Here is a 23,736-nt window from a genome sequence, read left to right on the forward strand (position 1 = left end):
TTACACCTTCAAGCTGGCTGATCATCCTTCCAAACTTCTCATAATCAGCTTTCATGGCTGCCAATTGTGCACTTGCAGACTCAAACTCTGTATCTGTACTTGTGGCTGTATGTGCACTTCCTGTCTTTCTACTGTCATTCTTCTTCTGGAATCGGATAGGGACAAGACTGGGATGCAATTTCCAGCACTTGTCCTTAGTGTGTTTCGGCTTCTTGCAATATTCACACACTACCTCCTTCTTTCCTGTGCCACTGGGGGCTCCTGTAACCCCTTTGGGTTTGATTCCCATATTTGCAAAATGATCATTGATACTGACCCCTTGAACCTGCACTTGCCTCCTGCTTTCTTCACTGCTGACCAAGGCATATGCTTGAGACAATGAAACATCTTCCTTGGACAAGATGTTTTGCTTTGTAATGTCATATTCAGAATTCAGTCCTGTCAAGAACTCAAAGACCCTATTCCTTTCAACCAATTTCCTATATGTTTCAGCATCCTTAAGGGTATCCCATGTCACGGCCTCTATCAAATCAATCTCTTGCCATATAGATTTTAGGGCTGAGAAGTATGTTGCAAGTGACTTCTCCCCCTGTCTTAGATTCTTCACATCACTTCTTAGTTTGTAAGCTCTGGCAACATTCAACTTCTGGGAGTAAGTTTCTGCAACACTATCCCAGATTTCTTTAGCCGAGTTCATCCACAGGTAATGTTGGCTAATCTGTGGCTGCATTGAGTTCACAAGCCACCCAATCACTGTGTAATTCTCCTGCACCCATTTCTCATAAGAGGGATCCTCCTCTGGGGGAGCTTTCTTGCTCCCAGAGATAAACCCCCACTTTCCTCTACTGCAAATATGAATTTTTACGGATTGTGACCAGGCCAAATAATTGGTTCCATCCAGTTTAACTTCTCAATTTCTGAGAAGTCCATTATGTAACAACTTCAATTAGGGTTTCGGCAGGCCCTTAAAAGTGATCTGATTTCAAGGAACTCAGATTGAGTTGAACAATAGCAAACACAACAACACACAAAACTCAGTTCAGAACTGACAGCCGTGAGAACCAAGTTCGGTGGCAGCACTTTCAAAGAGGAGAAACCTTGATTCAGCCTTCAAGAAAAAGTAGTAGGCCTCCAAGCAATATGTATTCTTGGTTCCCAACAATAATTTCCCAAGGAGAACAAAGAAAAACAATCCACAGTACCTAAGAGGACTTTTTACAAACACTATGTATGCAACAGTCAACACTTCACTGTTAACAAGCAGAAATCACTTCAAGAACACTTTGTCTAAGTCCAAGAAGCAGCTGAACTAAAGTAGAGGCTTGTACCACTTAATTTAGATCAGTTTTTAGCAGTTTGGAAGCCCAATAACAGCCGAACCACACTTCCAGAATAACCCAGAAATCAGTCCAGCAACAGTGGGCCGAATGGAGGTGTGCTTTGAATGCTTTAACAGTCCTCCCAAATAACAAAAATAACTCAGCAAAGAACTGAGAAAACAACTTACAGTATCTCTGGTTTGAACTTCAAACCAGGCCGAACACTTTCTCTGAGCTAGCTTCGAAATCTAGCTTCGGAATCCCTTTTCTCTGATTTCAAATCAGGCTGAAAAACTTGCTCTCTGATTCCTCCTGGTCACCGAACCCTTCTCCAAGTGTATAGAAACTTGGGCACCCTCCAATGACCTCCAAGAACCAGGCGGATGACTGTAAACTTCAGCCCTAGAACCTCCTCATGTAGTTGGCTGAACTAGAACCACATGAGGGACACGCCAAGCAATGGCCCGCTCTGATACCAAGTTGAAAAACAGCCCACTTGATGTGTGGAACTGTTTGAGATTAGATGCAAACCAGAAAAGAGAACAAACAAGAGAAGTAGAGAAGAAAGAGCTGGCGGCAATGAGTGTTAGAGAGTAAGAGGTTCGAACATAACCTCTCTCTAACACTCTAAACATCTTATTAATAAGTTAATCTTTGACAAATTACAGAGAGGCCCTTGAGAGAGCAGGAAAATACAAAAAACAGAATAATACAGAGTATGGGCCCAGAATAAGGCCCACAACAGAGAGAAACATAACATAACATAACATAACATGAACTAACTGTCTATGGGCCATTCGGCCCATCTTCTCTACAAGATCCATTTACAACCATCTCCTTACCATCAAGTAGATCTACAACTTCCCATGTCTAATTTTTAATCAAAATTCCATTTCCTCTTGCATTCTCCAAATGGTCTATCTCTTGCCATAAGGTTTTGAGGGCTGAAAAATAAACTACAATAGATTTATCTCCTTGCCTAGTAACAATCACCATTTCTCAACTAGTAGGCTCTAAAAACATTCTCACCAGTCACTTTATGAGTAAGTCTTTGTATCTCTATTCCAAATTTCCCTAGCTATGTTAGCTCATAGAAAGTTTTTGCTCATATGGGGTAACATAGAATTGCACAACCAAGTCATCACCATGTAATTCTATTGCACTCACTGGAAAGAGTTGGTCTCAGGTTTCTTCTACATACCCCAATTTTTCATGAGCACCAATTGCCATTTTGGCTGATTGTGACCACTCTAAATAATTTGTACCATCCAACTTAACTATAGTGATGGTTCCTACCCCAAAGGGATTAGTAGCACCTCCTACACTTAGTCTCATTTCACCAATAGACTTGTGTTCCACTCCACTGCCCTCCATAATTCCCAAAACAGTTTAAAAAATCAATTGTATATAAGAAAAAAATAGATCGATGTTGATCCCCTTTGGAAGCCTTAACCAAACTTCTAGCACCTAGAAACCTTTGCCCAAAGAGATTCTTGGCTTCCCGGGAGCTAGTAGAAATAGGAGAAAAAAAGCTTTTGCTCCCTCCAAGTAACTTAGAGAAGACCAGAAACTGAATTGCTTCTTCAGAAAACACCAAGAAATCTAAAAAAGCCTGAGTGCCCCTTCCTAGGACAAAAATAAAGAGTTCTGCTGCAATCAAGACTCTTCCTCTTCTAGTTCTTCCTGATTTCAATGATCAACCCAAGATTTGACACAAGGGGTTCTAGACCCACTAAAAAAGCCAAGAACCGGGCCCTTTTAAAGTCTTCGATCAACTCCCTAACTCACCATGCAGTTGGCTGATTTAGGGCCGCATGGTGGAAAATTGAAAAAATCTTGGAAAGTTGCTCTGATACCAAGTAGAAAGTTCAGAACTGTAATCTGATTTGGTAACATTGATGAAAGAAAGAGTGAAAAGAGTTTCTTGGAGAGAAAAGAAGAGGAGAAAGAGAAAGAGATGGGAGAAACCAATAATGATTTGGCCACCCCACTCATTATCTTATATACTCTTGAAATAAAAGAGATTACAATGACTAATATGCCCTTTATAGGGTGGCTGCTGCTAATAACATAAAAGTCTTAAAAAATAAACATAAACTAATGGGCCTTGGGCCCAATAACACTAACTAATGATGCTAAATAAAAAGAAACAAAAAACTACTGAACCTCAACACTTTTTATACAAGATTGCATTGGCATAATACATTGTTGGCTACAACAAAGAAAAAAGTTTGAGAAAAACAATTCATGCTGCAAGAGAACACAATAAGGGTTGTTCCAGCTGCATTCCATGTTTGCACCATCGCAATTGGAATTGTTTTTCTCTAAAGCCAAATGCATGTTGCAGGGTCCCAAGCATTTTGATGATGTTCAGTCTTATTGATTGCATCACCTACCAACTGATCTCCTAACACCATAGAAAGTATAAAACCAATTAGCAAAAAAGCATAACATTCATTATTAACCTCTTATAGGCACCTCACCTCAGGTAAATTTTAGGTGGACATGGTCTTTTAAACAATGTTTTAAAACACCGAGGCATGACATGAGGCGTTCCACTACTTGGAGGCATGAGGCATAATTCAAAACGCGGGAGGTGTAAGCTTCCCGAGCGAAGGAGGCATAAGCCTCAAGCATGTATTTTTTTAATAATTATAGTGGGTATATATTAATAAAAAATAGATATTTCGAGCATAAAAACATACATAACACTTAAATGACTTAATTTCAATTGTCAAGTTGTCAATAGACTCAATATTTGGGTTTTGAATCTCAAATTTTAAACTCAAGTTCATTTCTACTTCAAGGAACAACATACAGTTCTTGATTCAGCTATGCAATATAGAATTATTGGCTACAAAAAAAAAAACTTTAAACTTTTAACGACTGAAACTCAATCAAAAGGCTCTAAATGATCATCTTCCAAAGAAACAAAGGCATCATCATCAGCTTCAATATTTGCATCTACATCATTTCTCTCTATTTCATGTTCATCCTCATCAATTAAATTTAAATCCACACTATTGCCTTTCCTTGCAGTCCCTACAAACAAAATCCAATTGCAATATGACAATATGTCACCTCGCTCATAACAATGCTCAACTATAAAATTAATTAGAACACTAGAAATTTAGAATAGAATAAATAAACATTAATTATTACTTATTTTGAGATTTAGTAGCTTGAGCTTTTTGACTTCTACAATCAAATGTCTTCTTACCACTATCACATAGGCCCCTCTTTGTCCCACTTCGAACCTTCTCTGTTAATAGGGGTTGTTGGCACTACTAGGTCTATATCTGCATCTTTAACCACCTCAGCTGTAGCAATTTCAAGACCCAAAGAGTCATTATCCACCCAAGAAGGATTAGTTGGAAGAATTTGATATTCAATTTTAGTATTCCATTCATCATCTTCCTCCACATATTGTGTCAACATGGGATTAGTACTTGCGCTTTCCCTCCTTTTCATGTTTCTTTCCCTCAACTTCATGTTATACATCACAAAAACTAACACATTTAACCTTTGTTGCTCCAATTTGTTTCTCTATTTTGTGTTTATCTAGTACAAAGACAGAATATTTATTTATTATTAAAAACAATGATAAAACACAACTATTACGTAAAAACCTTAAAAGGTAAATAAGAAAATAAACTTGCTCAAAAGTATTCTAGTTTCTTTCACAACCAAGCACTACATGTAACACCCAAAACTCGAATAGCAAATCTTGTTAATTCTAGTGTTTGGGTTCCAAAACGTGCCCACCAATTAACTAGAAAAGTATCATATAATAAGACATTAGTAAAGCTTTAAAATATCTACAAAATAATTAAGCATACTAGTTATCAAACAACTAAACCACTTACCAGGAGATCGACTCTTCTTATATCAATTGCCATGTCACAACTAAAGTCTCCTAGTGCTTTATCATATATATCCAACTGGCAATTTGCTAGAGCACACTCATGTCTATCAAGGATCGTCCTTTTCATGCATTCAAATAACCCCTCTTACTTCTCGATCATTTTAAAAATTTGACTCATAGTGTAGCTGTGGGCTTAAATAATAGCCTACTGCATGAAGAGGGACATAAAGTTGAGGGGTCCATCTTTCATCAGTCTTATTCCAAAATAGGCATATATTTTCTCATTTTCCCACCATAAGAAAATGCAATTTGCTCCTTTGCTAAATCCATCATTTCATACAAATAAGGCATTGAGAGTCTTGCTTCATAATCATTTTTTCTTAACACTACAACAATTGGCAAAGTGGTCTTTACACAAAATGCCACATGAGGCCAAAATTTGCTATCAAACATTATAAGTATGTTTTGCATTGATACCCCCAGGATGCTTACTCCAATGGCTCTCATTCCACATTTCAGAAGCAAACATTGATTGAGGAGGTTGGTTTTGTAATGGCAAATCGACGATGTAAAAGCTCCTAGTTTTTTTGTGAAACTCTTCATTAAGTTTAAAACTCATCCATGCCGATAAATAAATTTTCTGACTTGCTTTGCTTGTTTAGTTGTTTCTTTAAAAAGTTTTATCTTTTCAATTGACTCTAATATCAAATCTATGCAATGTGCAACACAGGGAGTCTAATACAATTTTGACCTCTTTTCCATCAACTTTTTCCTAGCAAGCATATAACTTGAGTGATTATCTTTGATTACTTGGACCACATTATCTTTTCTTACTTCTTCAACAACATCATCAAGATACTTAAAAAGAAGTTCCCCATCTTTAATTGAATTGGATACATCAATAAATTTAGGAAACATTGTCCCACTTGGATTATTAACAAGAAATTTGATAATGGACCTATTTTTTTTCCATGAGTCCATCCATTAGACATAATCATGAAACCATACTCCTTCCATGATTCCCTATACTCCATCAATTTATCTATATTCTCCACTTCTTTTAAGATCCTAGTATAAAGATCATGCATGGATGGAAGCTTATATAACCTGGACGAAAATTTGCAATCTCCTTACACATACTATTGAAATAAGGACTATTTTCTAAATTAAAAGATAAAGCATTGGCATAAAAACATCTTCCAATAGCCTAACCAACATCTTTTTTTCTTTTTTTTTCCACTGTGAATTTAATGTCTGTTGGCGTGGCTCAATTGGAATAAATTGATCCATTGGGCCTGGCGGTCGTGGTGGAAATGATTGTCGAGTCCCACTTCCACTTCCTATAGTAGTCCCAAACCTAGAATTAGTAGCCATACAATTTCCATGTTGGGAGTGATAGAAGGTGTACAATTAAACCTCCCAACACTAGACACAAAATCTGTCTTCTTTATCTCCATTTCAAAATTCAAATTTAGTTAGCACATTTTGTTATTGTAATTTTACCTGTCTAGGGCATTGTTTGCACTCACTCTTTCCATGTTTTAACTGATTTATGCCTTCTTTGCATAATTTACTACAAAATGCACAATAAATATAGCCCTTTTCGCCCTCCTCTTCCTTAATATACTCCTAAGCAAAATCCTTTCTAGACATTATTGACTCTAGATGAAATAGAGATTAGAAAAATGATCAAATTGCAGCACTTAATCAAATTAAATAAAAAAATTATGAGTTAATAATTCAATCCATCACTTTAAGTTTCTAGTTTATACAAGTATTCAAGTAATTCATAAATCACAACTTCAAAATAAAAAATTCAAATATTTAATGATTGATATTTAACAAAAACAAAGTAAAAATAAATACAAAGAGTTTTTGCTAGGTTATTTTAATTTTTATAATCTACATTGGCCATAGAATAGAGTCAGTAGACTAAATTAACATGTCTATGGTTTAGTAATTCCAATTTAAAATTATTCTTTAGTCACAAATGAGGCAAGCACAATCAAGAAATAATTTATTAAAAGAAGAGAAGATAGATGTTGCTTGAAGAGTTGAAGTTGATGGCTGAAGCTACAACCAGCGTTATAGCGTCTTGGTCTCTTTGGTCCTCTTAACTTAAGGTCTTCAAAAAATTGAAAAAGAAAAAAATAGAGTGAGACCAAACAGAGTTGTGTGGTGTTTTTGTAATGTAGCTCTGTTCAAGCTCAAGAGTGAATAGAGCTACCAAAAAGAAAAAGAAGGGAAGAAGAAGAAATAAAGAAAACAAAACAAAAATAAAAATACCCCATACCTGGCCATTGCAGCTTGAAGATTTAAGAGGTTGGTCGAAGATCAGAGCAGGTTCTCAGTTTCATAGCTTCACAGGTTCACTTAAGCCTTAAGTTTCTTAGTTTGTAAAGATGAAAAGAAAAGAAAAATAAAAATACACCATACTTAACCATTGCTGCTTTAATATTTGAGAGGTTGGTCGAAGTTCACGATAGGTTTGTAGGTTCAAGCTTCACAGGATCACTCAAGCTCTAAGTTTCTTTCTTCATTTGCAAATGAATCAATTGAGGCCTTTTTTCTGCCACTTTTACATTGGGGACCATGATATAATCGTCGCCCCATCAATTAAAACTTAAAAAAAACTAAAATAACTAAAACAATAAGTTGTTTTACAATGCCAAACATGTGAGGTGTACGCCTCTTGTACATGGCATGATAGAAGCGTGCGCCTCTCAGGAAGTGTATGCATATAGACACACCTCTCTATTGGAGGCATAGGAGATGTATGCCTCACATGTCTGGATGCCTCTCCTATGTGCCTTTGCATGTTTTGGGAGCACCTCGCCTGGACCTATCCACTCTTGGTGTCTCTTTTAACTTGATGTGAAGAGATTTGTAAGAGGTGTGTGTACATGGACCTTGCAATTGGTTTTTATGGTGATGTAGTTAAAGGGAAGGTATGCAATCAGAGCTTGGTTTGACTAGTTTAGGAGTGAATTGATTGGTTTTGGATACACTTAAGCAATCTGATCATACTTTGTTTGTGAAGAAGGGGATCTTTGGTGTCAGTGCTAATTGTATATGTGGATGACATTGTAGTCACAAGGAATGACCTGAGTGAAATTGATGCCTTAAAGAGGAACCTGCACTAGGAGTTTGAGATTAAGGACCTTGTGGAGTTGAAGTATTTTTTGGGCATTGAAGTGGCAAGGTCCAAACATGGGATCTTTATTTCCCAATGAAAGTATGTGTTGGACCCACTATGGGAGACAAGAAAATTTGGGGTTAAACCAACTAATACATATTGACCAGAATTACGGAATTAATGTTTCAGATGGTGAGCTAGTAAAAGATGTTGGGAGGTATCGGAGGTTGGTTGGCCAGCTGTTATACTTGTGCATGACACAACTAGATATTTCCTATGTAATTAGTGTGGTGAGTCAGTACATGCATGCCACACAAACTCAGCACTAGGAAGCCATTGATAGGATACTTGCCTATTTGAAAGGACACCCAGGCAAAGGGATATATTGTTTATTAACCATGGACACTTGAAGCTGGAAGCTTACACAGATGCTAATTGGGCAATGTGCCTAGATGGCAGGAGATCTACATTAAGAGTTTGCACTCTTGTTGGGGGTAATCTAATTTCAACAAAGAGTAAAAAGCAACCAGTTGTAGCCAAGCAAGTGCAAAAGCAGAATATAGAGCTATGACACATGGTGTTTCAGAGCTTCTTAAGGTTCGACCCTTACTAGGAGAGCTTGGAGTTGATGTAGAGGAAATTATGATGTTGTATTGTGATAATCAAGCAACAATTAACATTGCCCATAACCCAGTTTAGCATGATAGAACAAAGCATATAGAAGTGGATAGGCATTTAATAAGGGAAAGGATGACATCTAGAGAGGTGTGTCTAACATAACTTTGAACATGATCTACGCAAGTTGGGAATGTTTGACATTTACTCCCAACTTGAGGGGGAGTGTTGAGATTTAGCAGTTTTTTTTGTTTCCTTTTATTTAGCGTCATTACTAAGTGTTATTGTCCCCAAGGCCCATTAGTTTATGTGTATTTTAATACTGTTTTTATGTTATTAGCAGCAGTAGCATCCCTATTAAGGGCATATTAATCATTGTAATCTCCTTTATTTCATGAGTATATTCATGAGTGGGGCGGCCAGATCATTATTGGCTTCTCCTATTTTCTTCTTCTCTTTCTCCTCTTCTCTTCTCTCCAAGAAACTCTTTTCTCTTTCTTTCATCACTGTTATCAAATCAGATTACAGTTCTGAACTTTCTACTAAATGTTGTACATTTTTGTTTCAGTCTAATAGAACTTTTTTTCTTTGTTGGTGATAAAAAAATGTTGGCCAGCTGCCTCTTAATCAGGACAAGAAATCCTTTGTTCTAGCATGGGGTGTCATTTTCACATCATTCAAATGCTGAATATCTTGCCAAACTTTCATAAACTGATTGTTTTTAGAAGTGATAATTAATATAAGTGTAATGGAGTATTCGAAGGGTGATTTCCAACCATGCCAGCCTCTTTCTGTACTAATCCATTTATTTTCTCATTGAGTAATTACCTTTTATCATATTCCATTGTAAGAACTAAGAAGAGGTTATAGTTTGTGACATGCCTATGTCTTTAGTTATGTAATTCTTCCTTCTAGCACCTCATCTATTTAATTTCATTTTTTTTTCCATTGTCTTGTTTGGTTTGCATCAGTATCAGTGCAGTGGAAGCGCTTACTTACCAGCAATGATCCACCTTCTGCTCGAGCATACCATTCTATGACTAGTGTTGGTTCACGTTATCTTTTATTTGGCGGCTTTGATGGGAAATCCACATTTGGTGACCTGTGGTGGTTGGTTCCAGAAGGTACTTGATCTTTTTATCTTAGGATAGTATTGGATAATTCTTCATTTTTTAGTTAGCCTTTTAGGTCTTAATAGTCAGATCCAGAAGGTTTCTGGCATTAATTTAATGTTGACTGAACTTCATGATAGTACTCTGAGACCTTTTGCTCTTGGTATTTCGCTGAGAGTATTCTATAATTGTCCTTTGTATCTTCTCAATTCTATTAATACTACTTTAAACAAGTGTTTTCTATTTGGTGCTCAATCCTCAAGTGATATTCTTTTTTTTTCTTTTTCAACAATGTTTTTTGAAGGCATTAATTATATCTGTTATCACGTGGGTCTAATATTTATTTAGGTAGAAAGATTTGTGATATGGTATATATAATTTGTCATTAGAACTATTTTGGTTGATTTAAACAAATCCACTGGCAGAATTCGTTTATTGTTCCTCCTTTTTTGTCATATGTGTTTTTTTTTTCTTTTGTTTTATTTTACTCTCACATTTACATGTAGATAATTGGATAACTACCTTTGATTTTGTTAAGTGCAAGGTTTCTTGGTCTGTGTGTTATTGATACTTAAACCATCTGTCTGGTAGTGCTTTACAATTTCTCAGTAGCACAATAAAGGTCCAAAAATTAACCAATAAAAGAAGACCGCAAAATGATGAAAAGATCCCTTTATGAGAGAAAAATGTCAAAATTCCGGAAACTAGGATTTTAGATTGAGTTTGAAGATGCTTGTATTGGGCTCAATTGTAAATGTAACTGTACTTGGGAGAGGTAGCCCCTTGTGCCTCTCTAAGGGCTGCTTGTAATGCCTTTATCTATTGATTAATAAAGCTTGATTTTACTTATCAAAAAAAAAAGATTGAATTTGGAGATGAAATTTGGTAATTTGGTATGGTTAAAGGTGATAGAAACTTGGGAAGAGAGAGAGAGAGAACTTAAAATCACTCCAGAGTTTATATAAATCACTCACCATAACCTCCTTATATAGAAAGTTCAACTCATTCACCATGTTTTTTACACTTAGGACAAGTATACAGATACTAAGGGGGTGGCCTATCAAAAATTGTAGAATTGCCACTTTCATACTTTGATTCAAAGAGAACTCAGTAACTACCAAACTACTTAACCAATGACTATAAAATTTTAAGTGCAACTAAATTATGTCTAGAAAAATCAAGTTTATGGTTAGGCCAGACCCCACAGGCAACCTGTAAAATAACCAAAATGCCCCTACTATCCAAATATATAAAAATACATAAGGATTTCAGTGAATCCATTATCTGAACACTTTTTTTATGAGTATCCATATCTGAACACTTGGCACCTGCATAGTTGAAACGAATAAAGGTTATGGTTTTGAAAATTGAGGTTGTTTGGTCTTTCTTCTCCTGTTGTTACTTCTGTAATGGTGTGATCTTTCTTTTCTTTCTCCTCTCCTCTTATTCTAAATTCTTCTATTTCTTTTTCTTGTTCCTATTTTTGTTCATAATTCGGATGTTTAGTTAGACTTTTTTACCCGCCACATACACTGTAGTAGGACTTTCTCCTTCCTGTCCTAAATCAAAAGTATAAAGCACATTCTTCACTCTAGTAGGACATTTGACTTATACTAACGACATGTCATTCTCTTGCTTGATATGCAGATGATCCAATTGCAAGGCGATTGCCAAAACCTCTTCCAAAAGATCCTTTTGAAAGAAAGGATGGATTAGTGCGAAGCACTTCACTCCAATCTGTATTCAGGGTGAGAAGGAAAGTGCCATTAGATCTTCACTCTAAATTCCATGGCAATAGGTTAATGGGATTTTAGTTGAGTTATAATTCCATGAGGCCAGCACCACATAAAATTGCCTCTGACAATCACTGCATAGAATAAGTGGTGACCAGTGAACAAAGTCACCTTAAAATTTTCTGGTCTCTTTTTTGTTTATCTGTAGTGCAATTAAAAAGGTTCACCAACAACCTTTGTTATACCAAGAACATGCTTCCATGACTTTTAGTTAAAAAAGGTTCACCAACAACCTCTAGTATGCGTAGAGATCAGTGTTTTAAATGTGCAAGGCGCAAGGTGAGGCATGCACCTTTTTGAAGCAAGGTGCAAAATTACAAAAAATAAAATGCTAAAAAAATGTCAGAAAATTAAAAATGCCAAAAAATTTATAAAAAATCAAAAAGTATTAAGCATAATTTTAATACAAAATATAAACTTAAATTTAAAAAAAAATGTTTTAAAAAAACCTATTATCTAAAATTAAAATACATAAACATAACATGTAAAGCATATTCAAATGAAAATTTAAAAATAAAAGCAAACATATAAAGCATTTTCAAGCATGTAAAACCTACAATCTCTTTTTTTCTTCAATTGCATTACTTCAAGTAGCTAATGTGATGTAAAACTTATTGCATTCTTATGAGTCACCTTTGTACCACGCCCCTCGAGGCAAGCCCGAACAAGTCCATATTAGGGTCTTAAATTTTTATTTCTCACATAAAAAAGTAATGATTTTATAACTTTAATTGCCTTTTAAGAAGATATTTTATTGGAATGTGTGAATGAACAACATTAGCAAATAGGGGGTTTAAGAAGATATTTTAATTGTCTTTTTCAAGTGATGAAAGAAGGTGGCTCCTAATACTTAATGAAGGTGACCTTGATCCTACACTTATTGAACCTCCTGATGCTTTTGTCACTAATCCCACCTTGATCTTCCCATTGCCATCTGCAAGGAAAAGAGAGAATGCACCAACTATCCCGTCATTAAGTATGTTTCCTATGGTGCTTTCTCACCTTCTTATTGTGCCTAGCATCTATTATTTCTTTTGTTTCTATTCCTCACAATGTTACAACGGCAATACAGTCACCTCATTGGAGGGAAGCTATGAACCAAGAAATAGATGCTCTTCTAAAGAACCAGACTTTGGGAGCTTGTCTCTCTTCTCAAGGACAAGTTTCTAGTTGGATGTAAGTGGATGTATATTGTTAAACACAAGGCTAATGACTCTATTGAGAGATACAAGGCACAACTGGTATCAAAAAAGGATATACTTAAACCTATGGCATCAATTATTAGGAAATAATTGCTCCAGTAGCAAAAATGAGTTCTATTTGTGTGATTATGTCTCTTGCATCACATTTTTCCTAGCCTTTTTTGGATAGGGGAAAATCCTTTAAAAGGCTAATCCTTTGATCTGTTTGCCCTCTTGAACCTCAAGGGTGAACTTGTGTCTAGATTGGGAACTCCCTCTCCATCAGGCATCAACTAGAACCTTGGTTTTAAAAGAGGCCTAAGGGAGAGGGGGAGCCTTTCAATGACTAACCTTATTAACATCTTGGAGGCAGCCATCTTGGATCCTACTTTGGAAGACTCTAGAGTTTGGACTTTCTCATCTGATGGACTCTTTACTTGCTCCTCTTTTTTTAAGCTTCTAGCCTCACTTGTTTTCATAACGGGTGGACTTTCCAGTTAAAGAAATATGGATTAAGCCTATCCCGCCTAAAGTCCTGCCTCATATGTGTACTTCTTATGTAGGAAAAGTGGAGAATCCCTATCCCACTTATTAATCTCCTATTCCTTTATAACTTGTATTTGGGAGTTTTTCTATTCTCTTTTTGGCTGCAGGTGGGTCCCTCAGCAAGAGGTGTCGAACATTTTCAGACCAAACTTCCTAATGCAACCCAAAGAAAAGAGGGAGATTGATGTGGAGAACTACTAAGGAAGCAGCTATTTGGATGGTTTGAGAGGAAAGGAGTAACAGAATTTTTATTGACAAGAGTAGATTTGTGGAGGAGGTGATAGAGAATATAAAAGTGAAGGTAGCATTGTGGATTAAAACTTTCAATTGCTTTCACAGTCAATGACATTTTAAGGGCATGGAAGGAGGTAGCACAGTCCTCTAGAGTTAGAATAGAGTGGAAACCCCCACTAGGCAGCAGATGCAAGTTGAACTTTGGTGGAACTTTCTTGGGTAACCTGGGTATGGTAGGAATTGGTGGGGTAATTAGAAACTCAGAGGGCATAATATTGGCTCTTTATTCAGGGCCAATTGGTGTAGCTTATTCTATAAGGGCTGAACCAATGACCTTACTACATGGTCTCAGGTTAACTGGGGTCCAAACAGTTGGAGGCGGAAGGGGACTCACTCAAAAGTCATTATCTCATGGGAGAGAAGTAATAGAAATATTCCTTGGAGCCTAAAGAATGTATACAGGGAAGTTGAAAGGAATGCAAGAGAATTGGATGCTGAATTCAAGTGGGCTAGAAGAAGTGCAAATAGGATAGCTGACTTCTTGGCTAAACAAGGAATAACAAGGCAACATTTGCTTTGGGATTCCTTGTAACACTGTTGTATTAGTAGGGGTGATGTTGTGGCCATCAATTTGTGTTATTTTTTACATATAACTAATCAATAAATTCAATTTTCTATCGATAAAAGAAAGAATGCCTTTATTAATGGAGACCTATAGGAGGAAGTTTATATGGACTAGCCTCCAAGAGTGAGCCTTTGCTAACAATGAAGAAAAGGTCTACTGTCTAAAGAAGTTCCTATATGGACTCAAATAGTCTCCCAAAGCTTGGTTTGATAGGTTTAGAAGGATAATCTTAATGGTTAGGTTTTTTGATCTCAAGCTGATCATACTTTGTTTAAAAGAAGGCATGACGATCGGGTGACCATGCTGATAGTACATGTTGACTGGGGATGATGTCTTTGGAATCTCTCAGCTGACATCCTTGCTTGTGAACTTGAGATCGAGGATCTTGGTGATCTTAAATGCCTTTTGGGAATTGAAGTAGCAAGATCAAAGAAGGGTATTTTCATCTTTCAAAGAAAACATGTTCTTAACTTGCTCTAGGATGTTGGGAAATTGGGGTGTAAGCCAGCTGGAACCACAATTGACCCTGACCACAAGTTGAATGCCACTTATGGAGATTTTCTTCTAGACAGAGAGGTCCATTAGAGACTAGTTGGTCGCCTTCTTTGCCTATGTTTGACTAGGCTAGATATATCCTATGTAGTCAATGTTGTTAGTTAATAAATGCATGAGCCTAGAACTTCTCACATGCAAGTTGTCAACAAGATTCTTGCTTATTTGAAGGGGTGTCTTGGCAAAGGAATGTTATACTCTAATCACAGGCATTTGAATATTGAGGCCTACACAGATGCAAATTGGGCAGGATTAGTGGATGATATCTTGGAGGAACAAGAAACAATTTGTTTTTGCTTATTCTTGTGCAAAGGCAAAATACGGGTAATGGCTCATAGGTCAAAGTTGCAATAGTTGAGGACCTTGTTAATAGAAACGGGAGTTCAAGTTCAAACTCCAATGAGACTTTATTGTGACAATCAGGCAATTATAAACATTGCTCACAATCTTGTTCAGCATGATCATACAATACATATTGAAGTGGATAGACATTTCATTTGAGAGAAGATTGATAGTGGAGATATTTACTTGCCCTTTGTAATATCAGATGATCAACTTGTTGACTACCTTACTAAGGAATTCACAAGCCAAAGTTTGATAGTAACCTAGGCAAGCTGGGCATGATAGATATCTATGCTCAGCTTGAAGGGGACTGTTGAGAATATATAACGAGTTGTGAGGGTTTTTTGGTCTTTTCTTTTCTTTTGTATTTGGGCGCCCAAGTAGGGGCAATCTTGTACTTTTTCCTTAAGATATAAATGCAATGTTGTGTGAACAGTAACATGACACATCATTCATAACTTTTCTCTTCTTCTCTCTTTCCTCTCTTCTTCCATTGCTTCACATTTAACAACTCAAAACAAAATCCATACGTTGTTTGGTTTTAAGAAAAAAAACATGGTGTAAATTTGGTTGAGTATATGTGAGTATAGTAAAAAGTGTCGAAAGATAAATACATATTTAATAATATTTCATTTAAAAAGTACCAAATAAGAAATTTGAAAATTATATATAATATACTTAATGCATTTTATATGCATAAATGTATTTGAAAATCTTTACTGTTCATGTGGTACACATTTTTTTAGAAGTCAATATATTTGTTTGTTTTTTTTCTCAAAAAATATGCCATTCAGTATGATTTCATTCAAAATTAACAAGTACGAGTCTATTATGCACATTTTTCCTGATCTATGGGCAAATTGTCTTCTTTTAAACAGTTGGAATAAAAACAAAGAAAAACAATAACCACAGAAATGGTGGTTCATGATTCCAAAATATGGTAAATAATAAATAAATAAATATTTTTTATCAATAGTATAAATAATCAGTAGAGAATGTTCTTTAGAATATGAAGGTCTAGAAGAAATAGGAACAGACCAAAAAGGATATGTTAAGGTACTGGAAAATGATTTCTGGATTCACAGTCTAACAATGGATAAGATTGGAATGGAAAAACAAGGCTTATGTTGTATTCTACCTTCTGTTTAATTTTGTTTAGTCTTACCATGAATATGTATGCCAGTAATGATGTGAAATTAACTATTTATTTTAAAACCTATCTATATCCTATTTTTCTATAGGAAAGCCAAAGAGAATATTCCCCAATCACAGAATTGCAAAAGAGATTAGAAGTTTCTGTTTCGGTTTCGGCTCCTGAGGTTGGTATTACAGATGAATTGGATGACAAAGAGTTTCTTGAACAATCATCAAGGTTGTTCAGAGGACAAGAGTCCACTAGTGGACAGGTTACACACATTCAGGTAAGTTTGGTGCAAATCTATGCTATGCTGGTTATGTCTATCTATTTTCCATCTAACAATGTCTTCATTGGTTCAATGAAGTCTGTACAGGCGCTTCGTGACCACTGGAAGAAGTCTTCTCCAAGGGCAATACCACTGAGGGAGTTGGGGCCTTTGCTTCGAGATTACCAACGTCTAATAACCCGCTGCCATTTGTAAGCATTGCCATTTACATTTATTAACTGTTCATGTTTGCACATACTGTAGTTTGCTGCATGTTCTCAATGTTTCTTAATGTAATACCAATTTAGATTTATAGAATGCTCATCACTCTGGTGTACCCTTTTGTTGGACAAGTATGGATCTCTGATTTAATAAAAATGTCTTGGAAAGTAAGCTTGGTATTTAAACCTGGTCTGAGTTAATTGGTTTGGGAAGAAGTCACATGGACAAAAATAGTAGGCAAAAGAAAGGGAAATGCATTTTCTAATTTGGCTAAAGCCGCATTCATATTTCTGTAAGAAAAAAATTGTTTCCACTGTAAAACGGGTGAAAATAGTTGAAATGTTTTATCTTAAAAAGCTTTCTGTCATTTTTGCATTGTGATATACAGAATCTGAGTTGACAGCATTGCAACAGCTTGTTATTCTTCTCTCAAAAAAATATACATAACGCGAGGAGAATTCAAAAGGAAGTACATTATGAACATTTAAGACAGAAAAAGGGAAAAAGAACAAATGAGAAAGCTTCTTAGAAGGAATGACAGAATGGAGAAATCATTTGATGCAGACATGGAAAAAGGGAAAGAAACCATGGAAGAAAAAACTTTTGACTACTTGGGGTTTAGTCAATTTGAGTTCTTATAAAGTTATTTTCTGGTTTATTGGTGTTTTAGAGATAGAGTTAATTTTATGTAAGGGTCAAACTAGTTTTAAAGTCATATTAGATAATCTTTGGAATTTTAAAAAGTTGACAATGCAGTCACATCATTTTTCTTTCACCCTATTTTTTAGGAGTCAAAATTTGTTTGTTTTGCCTGGTTTTGGTGTCATCAGACAGGTTAGCTATCTATCCAGTGAGATCAAGACTTTAATCTGACATGTTTTGACAGAGTATGACCATTTTAATAATAGGATGTAAATCCATGATAAGTTTAGAAAAATTTATCTTTGGGTCTATCATAGAGTTGTCTTTTATTTGTTTATTTAATGGGACCATAATGAGCATATGTTGAGTCTTTTTATAAATTGGCATTGTAATTAAAATTTGGAAAAGTTGATCTCTCTCTCTCTCTCCCCAAGGTGCTTGCGGTCCTATTCTTTGTATGGCTGTGATTGCTTCTCCAAGGGGCTTGCAGCACTATTCTTTGTGGGGCTGGAAGGGCTGCAAATGGCATCTGTTTATCGAAATCCAAATTTTCTGGTTTGATTTGGTTAAGGGTGATCCCAATTTGATTTGTTTATAATTGAATTGAATATGCACCCACCCTTACCCTATCTGATATATTCTGATTCATGCATATGTGTATATATACTTAAATTTGTATTTTATCTATTCGTAAAGTTGGTTTTGAATGTTGTGATTTTTCTACAGTCGTTGGTTCAAGTTTGGTACAAGTTATTTTCAATATATTTTGTTCGTGATATACAATAGAAAAGTAATTTTTTTGTTCATTTTATTAACAATATATAGTAATTTGACCATTTTAGTTTATTTTATTAATGCTTGTTGAGATTCAGCAGTTTTTTTATGTTTTTTCTTATTTAGAATCATTAGTTAATGGTGTTGGGCCCAAGGCCCATTAATTTATGTTATTTTTTGGGACTGTTTTTATGTTGTTAGCAGTAATGCCCTATTAAGGGCATATTAGTCATTGTAATCAGTTTTATTTATGAGTATATAAGACAATGAGTGGGGCGGCCAGATCATTATTGGCTTTTCCCCATCTCTTCTTCTCTTTCTCTTCTCTTCAAGAACCACTTTTTATTTTCTTTCTGTCACTGTTATCAAATCAGATTACTGTTTTTAGCTTTCTACTATGCTATTCAATATCAGATTGCAATCTGATTTCAATTCAAACCCAATATAGATCTGTTGAAGAAGATTCAATTTGAATCCAAATATAATCCAATCAAATTTGGATGTACCTAATATGATTCAATCTGATCTTTTTGTGGTCTTTCTTTGTCATTAATCACCTTCCTTCACCCTACAAAGCCCACCACCAAATTTGAAAATTGTAGGAACTTCTACCTGTCTATCATCATCATTGTACAGGTTGGCATTGCAAATGTCCACAATACCAGAAGAGACAAGTTGATTTTGTTGAGTTCTTTTGCAGGGAGATACATAAAGGGGGCCATGTAGTTATTATGTCCTGAAATATTGTCTAGGAAATTTATCTGGTGCTTAACATAGGCTATTTTAGCAACGCAAGGAAATGCCACACAAATAAGAAAACTCAAGGGAATACCAGCTAATATTACTACAAATTATAGAATTTCTTAGTCTTTGATGGCTGAGTGTTTGAATTTTCCAGTTCACCTGCCAGAGTCCAAGTGTTAAGTGTTGACTTTTTTTATCTAATCACTTCACAGTTTGTGGGAGAAATGTTAAAACATCTGGAAATTTGTTTGCTTGTACTGAACAAAGCTTCAAATACATTTTCAAAAAAATAATAATAAAACAAAGCTTCAAATACATTTGTTGGACTTGTATCAGGAAACATTCTATGCCAGGAAACCCAAATTCCACCTCTTTCAGTTTTTTTAATTCTGGTATTTTAAGATGAATCAGTGAAAATTCGCACGTGTTTAAATATTTTTTGGTGTATGACTGAATCCCTAAAACAAAATTAGTTTGCTATAAGATGCAGATTTGTTTACCATGCACAATATAGTCAAAGTCTTGAGTAGTATTTATTTACAAAAATAAGATCATAAAGAAAAATAGCCTGTTTTTTCCTTGGTTCTTTGGAAATCTAGAATGGTGTAGCAATTATTTTTCAAACTTACTGTATTTGTGTATTTTGGGGTCTGGCTTCTTTGTGAGCTAGTGGTTTGATATTGTGTGGTTTGATCTTGAATAAAACTACCTTACGTTTAAAGAAAAAAAGAAAAAAAAAATGTTGTTCTTGTCAGAAAGATTATTACAGGCATTCCTTATGGTACATATATGATTTTCACACCTCTTAGTTGTTCATGTTAATTCACAGCTTGGTCAGTATAATTGATCCTTTTCCTGGCATGTTTGTCTTTGCAACCATGGTAGGGGAATTGGTGGATCTGAGTCACTGTCAATGGAGTCTAATCCTTCTGCACATTACCAGTTTTATCATATTAAAACTGCTTCTCAGGTATAATCCCGATCCATGATTAGTTTGTATTGATCCTCAGATTCAGTCATGCTGCATGCAAAGGAGCAGAGTGCTATTTTAATCTAAATATTTTAAAGAATTTCCTCCCAGAAATCAAATATTTTTTTAGCTAAGAAAGACCCATGCTTATCAGTCTATCCACACCACTGTTTTGGCAAAAGCTTGGCCAAGTCATTACTCTTAGTCTGACCAAAATTTGGCATAAATAGATTGACAATATTAGCCAATAACCAATGGAAAACATCGCCCCTTGGACACCTGTAAAATACCATTTTCTAGGGATGCAACTTGGGTGGGCTCAGGTTGGGATTTTGTCAAATCTGAATGGCCCATAAACCCAGGCCGCCTATTGCAGTGTAAAATCTTCAAATCAGGTACCCAACTTGTATCCCTACCATTTTCTAAATTTCCTCTTTTTGCTTCTAGACTACCTAGAAATCTTTCTATGATGATAAGAACGCCCTACAAAAGATGGTTCAGATGACCATTCTGATACGAACCATAAAATACAGCTTCTAAATATGCAAAGCATGAACCAATGAAAGGTAGACTGCAACTCAAAGACTCTTCAGTATTTCCTGAGTGAAATATTGAAGATGGGTATGCATATAAAATTTAGCCCAATTCTGGAAATTCCTTTATGGACCTCTAAACCACAAGAATTTGAAGTCCTGAGATGTTCTTATGTATTGTACCACAAAAATTCTTGTTTCTTCAATTGTAGGACTTGTGAATGTTTGTGTGTTTTACTTCCCATTCCCCTTCATTCTCTCATTTCAAAATCATGAGTGATGCCTTCTCAGTTGCGCATGGATGATATTCCTAAGTTGCTGATTGAGTACAAACAGCTTCTGTCAAATTGAAGAATCACCTGGGGTTACTCCTTTAAGAAAATTAATATGTGAAGAATGTATGAGGACTTGTTTGAATCATTTGTTTCTTTATCATTGAACTGGTGATATGTAATCAAGGTTTAATCTCTTTTATGTATTGACCCTGTCTATTATTTTGCCCATCTGAACAAAAGAACAGTAAATGAAATTTCTTTTAGCAGCTCTCTTAGTACGCTTAGTCTTATAGTTGTTTCCGATCAATCAGGATGGTTGGATTGGTGAACCTTGATTGAGCATAACTCCAATACGGCATGAGATGAGACATCCAATAATAGAAACTTAATAGGGTGAACATATAAGTAGTGGTCATGTATAATTAGGATATTAACCCAATCATCCTGAACTGAAAAGATGACTGATCGCCCATGTACTGGTAGGATCCTAGTATACCATTTACCAAATGACATGCATAAACTTGCATGGAATCACCCCGTTGTAGGGTACAATTATGAGGATGAGAAGTTATGAAGTTAAAGACTTGGTTTACAAACCTATTTAGAGGGTGTTTTGAGTGTTTCTTTTCTAAATCAGTAGAATCCCCTCCTTGAAAGCAAATCAACTACAGAAACAGACTCATAAAATACATCAAAGCAATGACACCCATTAACGTGAAAGTCATCATCTTAAGTACAGCACACCAGCCTAATCCATTATAAACATCACTACTTAACGCAGAGAATCAATATGCTTGCTCAGCTCCTCCAACTTCTTCATCCGCAGTCTCTCGCTCTCGCTTACCAACTGCTCAGAGAATAATAAGAAGGGGGAGAGAGCATGAGAAACAAAATCTAAAATCAACTTCTGAAGTTAAAATACTAAGGGGTGTTCTTCAACGTGAATTGTTTTTCTTGTGAGTTCCAAAAACAAGTTAAAAACTAATTGGTTTGAAAACAAGTTGGTTCTTAAAACATTTCTCATGTTTTTGGTTGTATATTTGTTTTCTATTTTCAAAACTGAAACCAAAAATGTGTTATTGGACTTTTGGTTTAAAGAGCATGTTTTCATCTGGTTATTTTATATGGTGTTCTATAAATCATATAATATCTGTATTACAAAATTGTTCTCATTAAAAAAAATCATTGTTTTGGAACATTTATTTATTTATTTATTTGAAACAGAACCAACTTGTTTATACCTTTCAAACCAAAAACACAGTTTAAGAACATGTTTCTGCTTCGCTGATATGGCAATTTCAGAAATAAATTATAACAAAAAACATTCATGTTGTAACACCCCCTAAATTACATGATCATGTTGTCAAGAAAAGCTGCATGTTACCTCCATTAATTTGGTAATTAATTGAGCTTTCTCCTTGTTCTTTTCATTGAAAGCATCAAGAGCTTCCTTGTATTCCTTCTCCTGTGACCAATCAAAATCCCACTCATATAGCATTAATCATATTTTTCTAATTATTATCTATTACATTAAAAAAAAAAACTTGTGCAAGAAGATACATGTCTATGAGATGTGAAACCTAATAGGCACTTATGTTGGAGATGATGAACTCCTCACCTTCTTCTGACAACTCTGTCCTAGTGGCTTCAACTCTCGGTTCACTGCATCAATCTTCTTACGTACTAATGCAACTTCCTTCCTCGTTGGATCAGCCAGTGCTTCAAGCTCCTAGTAAATTTTTATTTCTTTTTTGTTAAACGAAGAATTCAAAGTATTTCATCATCAACAACATATAAATAGCTACTAGATGGCAATTCCTTTTGGGTTTTTCTCCATGCAGATATTGGGGTGACTGATAATTTTTTTATTAATTTTTGGTAGAACGGATAAATGGTCGAAGCACTGCAATTTTGTAGGCAGATTGAATGATAATTGATAACTGTCCTTAATTTCTTGAAAACAATTTCTTTTCTGAAGAAAATTACAGTATTTGTAATAAGCTACTGGCAGCTTTGATGTGGTTTTTTAGCTTTTCACGCAGATGCTAAGTTGCTAACATGAGCATGTAGGTTGGCTTTCAACTTACTTCCCGAATCTCTGCCAAACGCTTTGTTTCTTCCTCTACGCGTCCCAATTGAGCCTGAACCTTCTCCCTTACCTCCATCTTCTTCCTCTCGATCTCTTCTTCCTTTGCCCTGAACGTAGTCAGAGCCGATCTGGACATCTCTTCTTCCTTGTCTTCTCTTGTTGGGCTCTCACCATAGCCGATACTTTCCGAGTTTTTGAGTCGTTGAACCTGTGATTGCTGCTGCTCCCATGTCTGCTTCTGTGTCTGCATCTCTGCCTCTACGGGGAACCTTCTTCTCTTTGGAACTCACTTTCTCTCTCTCTTCTCTTCTCTTTCCTTCTGCTTTTGCTTTAGAATGATTGTTCTCTTTCTCTGCCGCTGATGCTTATAAACAAGGCTTCCCTTAAAGGCCTCAGAGCCAACTTTCTTTATGGCTAAAATATTCAGAAGCTTGGGTTGAAATAACCAAAGTGCCTACCACTTTATCAACCAAAAGGAGAAGCTTTCATGTTAGGCTAATGAAGAGTTACTATCAGAAACCCAAATTCCCTATCTACCTACCAACCATTACCCGAACACCACCCACTTGATCAACACCCTTACAACTTCCACAACAAAGTTTGAATTTGTCACTTGATACCAGTACAGATTTTCTCAAGTGAATTTTCCTTTTTAAACTTTTTCTTTTAATCAAAGCTTGGTGATGGATCTAGATTCCAGATGGGCCTCTCTGTCGTCTCTTGGTAAGATAGTCATTTTCTTAAGTTGGTATATTGGCAATTTC

At 35.6% G+C, this 23,736-nt stretch overlaps 2 protein-coding genes across 3 annotated transcripts in view; one reads left to right on the plus strand and one right to left on the minus strand.

Moving 5' to 3' along the window:
• LOC104587831 (Galactose oxidase/kelch repeat superfamily protein) overlaps window positions 1-21,149 on the plus strand; it is a 45,696-nt gene extending 24,547 nt beyond the window's left edge. For both annotated transcript variants that reach the window (XM_010245572.3, XM_088889321.1), the window contains 6 exons: window positions 9,907-10,059; window positions 11,695-11,795; window positions 16,562-16,741; window positions 16,823-16,935; window positions 19,991-20,075; window positions 20,900-21,149. In XM_010245572.3, the coding sequence (XP_010243874.1) occupies window positions 9,907-10,059; window positions 11,695-11,795; window positions 16,562-16,741; window positions 16,823-16,935; window positions 19,991-20,075; window positions 20,900-20,959 (692 nt within the window). In that variant the 3' untranslated portion in view covers window positions 20,960-21,149. The remainder of the gene's footprint in view (window positions 1-9,906; window positions 10,060-11,694; window positions 11,796-16,561; window positions 16,742-16,822; window positions 16,936-19,990; window positions 20,076-20,899) is intronic.
• A 260-nt stretch (window positions 21,150-21,409) lies between these two features.
• On the minus strand, window positions 21,410-23,357 carry LOC104587838 (uncharacterized). The gene is made up of 4 exons (XM_010245581.3): window positions 22,971-23,357; window positions 22,502-22,612; window positions 22,268-22,348; window positions 21,410-21,730 (listed from the first exon to the last, which is right to left on the minus strand). Exons 1-4 carry the CDS (start codon window positions 23,220-23,222, stop codon window positions 21,656-21,658), a joined length of 519 nt encoding a protein of 172 aa, XP_010243883.1. The 5' UTR covers window positions 23,223-23,357; the 3' UTR covers window positions 21,410-21,655.
• Window positions 23,358-23,736: the final 379 nt, after the last annotated feature.

Source organism: Nelumbo nucifera, chromosome 6 (assembly GCF_055504915.1).
Source record: "Nelumbo nucifera cultivar China Antique chromosome 6, China Antique-T2T, whole genome shotgun sequence".
Lineage (NCBI taxonomy): Eukaryota > Viridiplantae > Streptophyta > Magnoliopsida > Proteales > Nelumbonaceae > Nelumbo > Nelumbo nucifera.

Excerpts from the sequence above, each read along its gene's own strand:
- LOC104587838 (XM_010245581.3), bottom strand. The coding sequence starts at position 23,222 with ATGCAGACACAGAAGCAGACATGGGAGCAGCAGCAATCACAGGTTCAA. Across the intron at positions 22,349-22,501 it reads GACAGAGTTGTCAGAAGAAG|GAGAAGGAATACAAGGAAGC; the intron begins GTGAGGAGTTCA and ends GATTGGTCACAG. Across the intron at positions 21,731-22,267 it reads TAATTACCAAATTAATGGAG|TTGGTAAGCGAGAGCGAGAG; the intron begins GTAACATGCAGC and ends TTCTCTGAGCAG.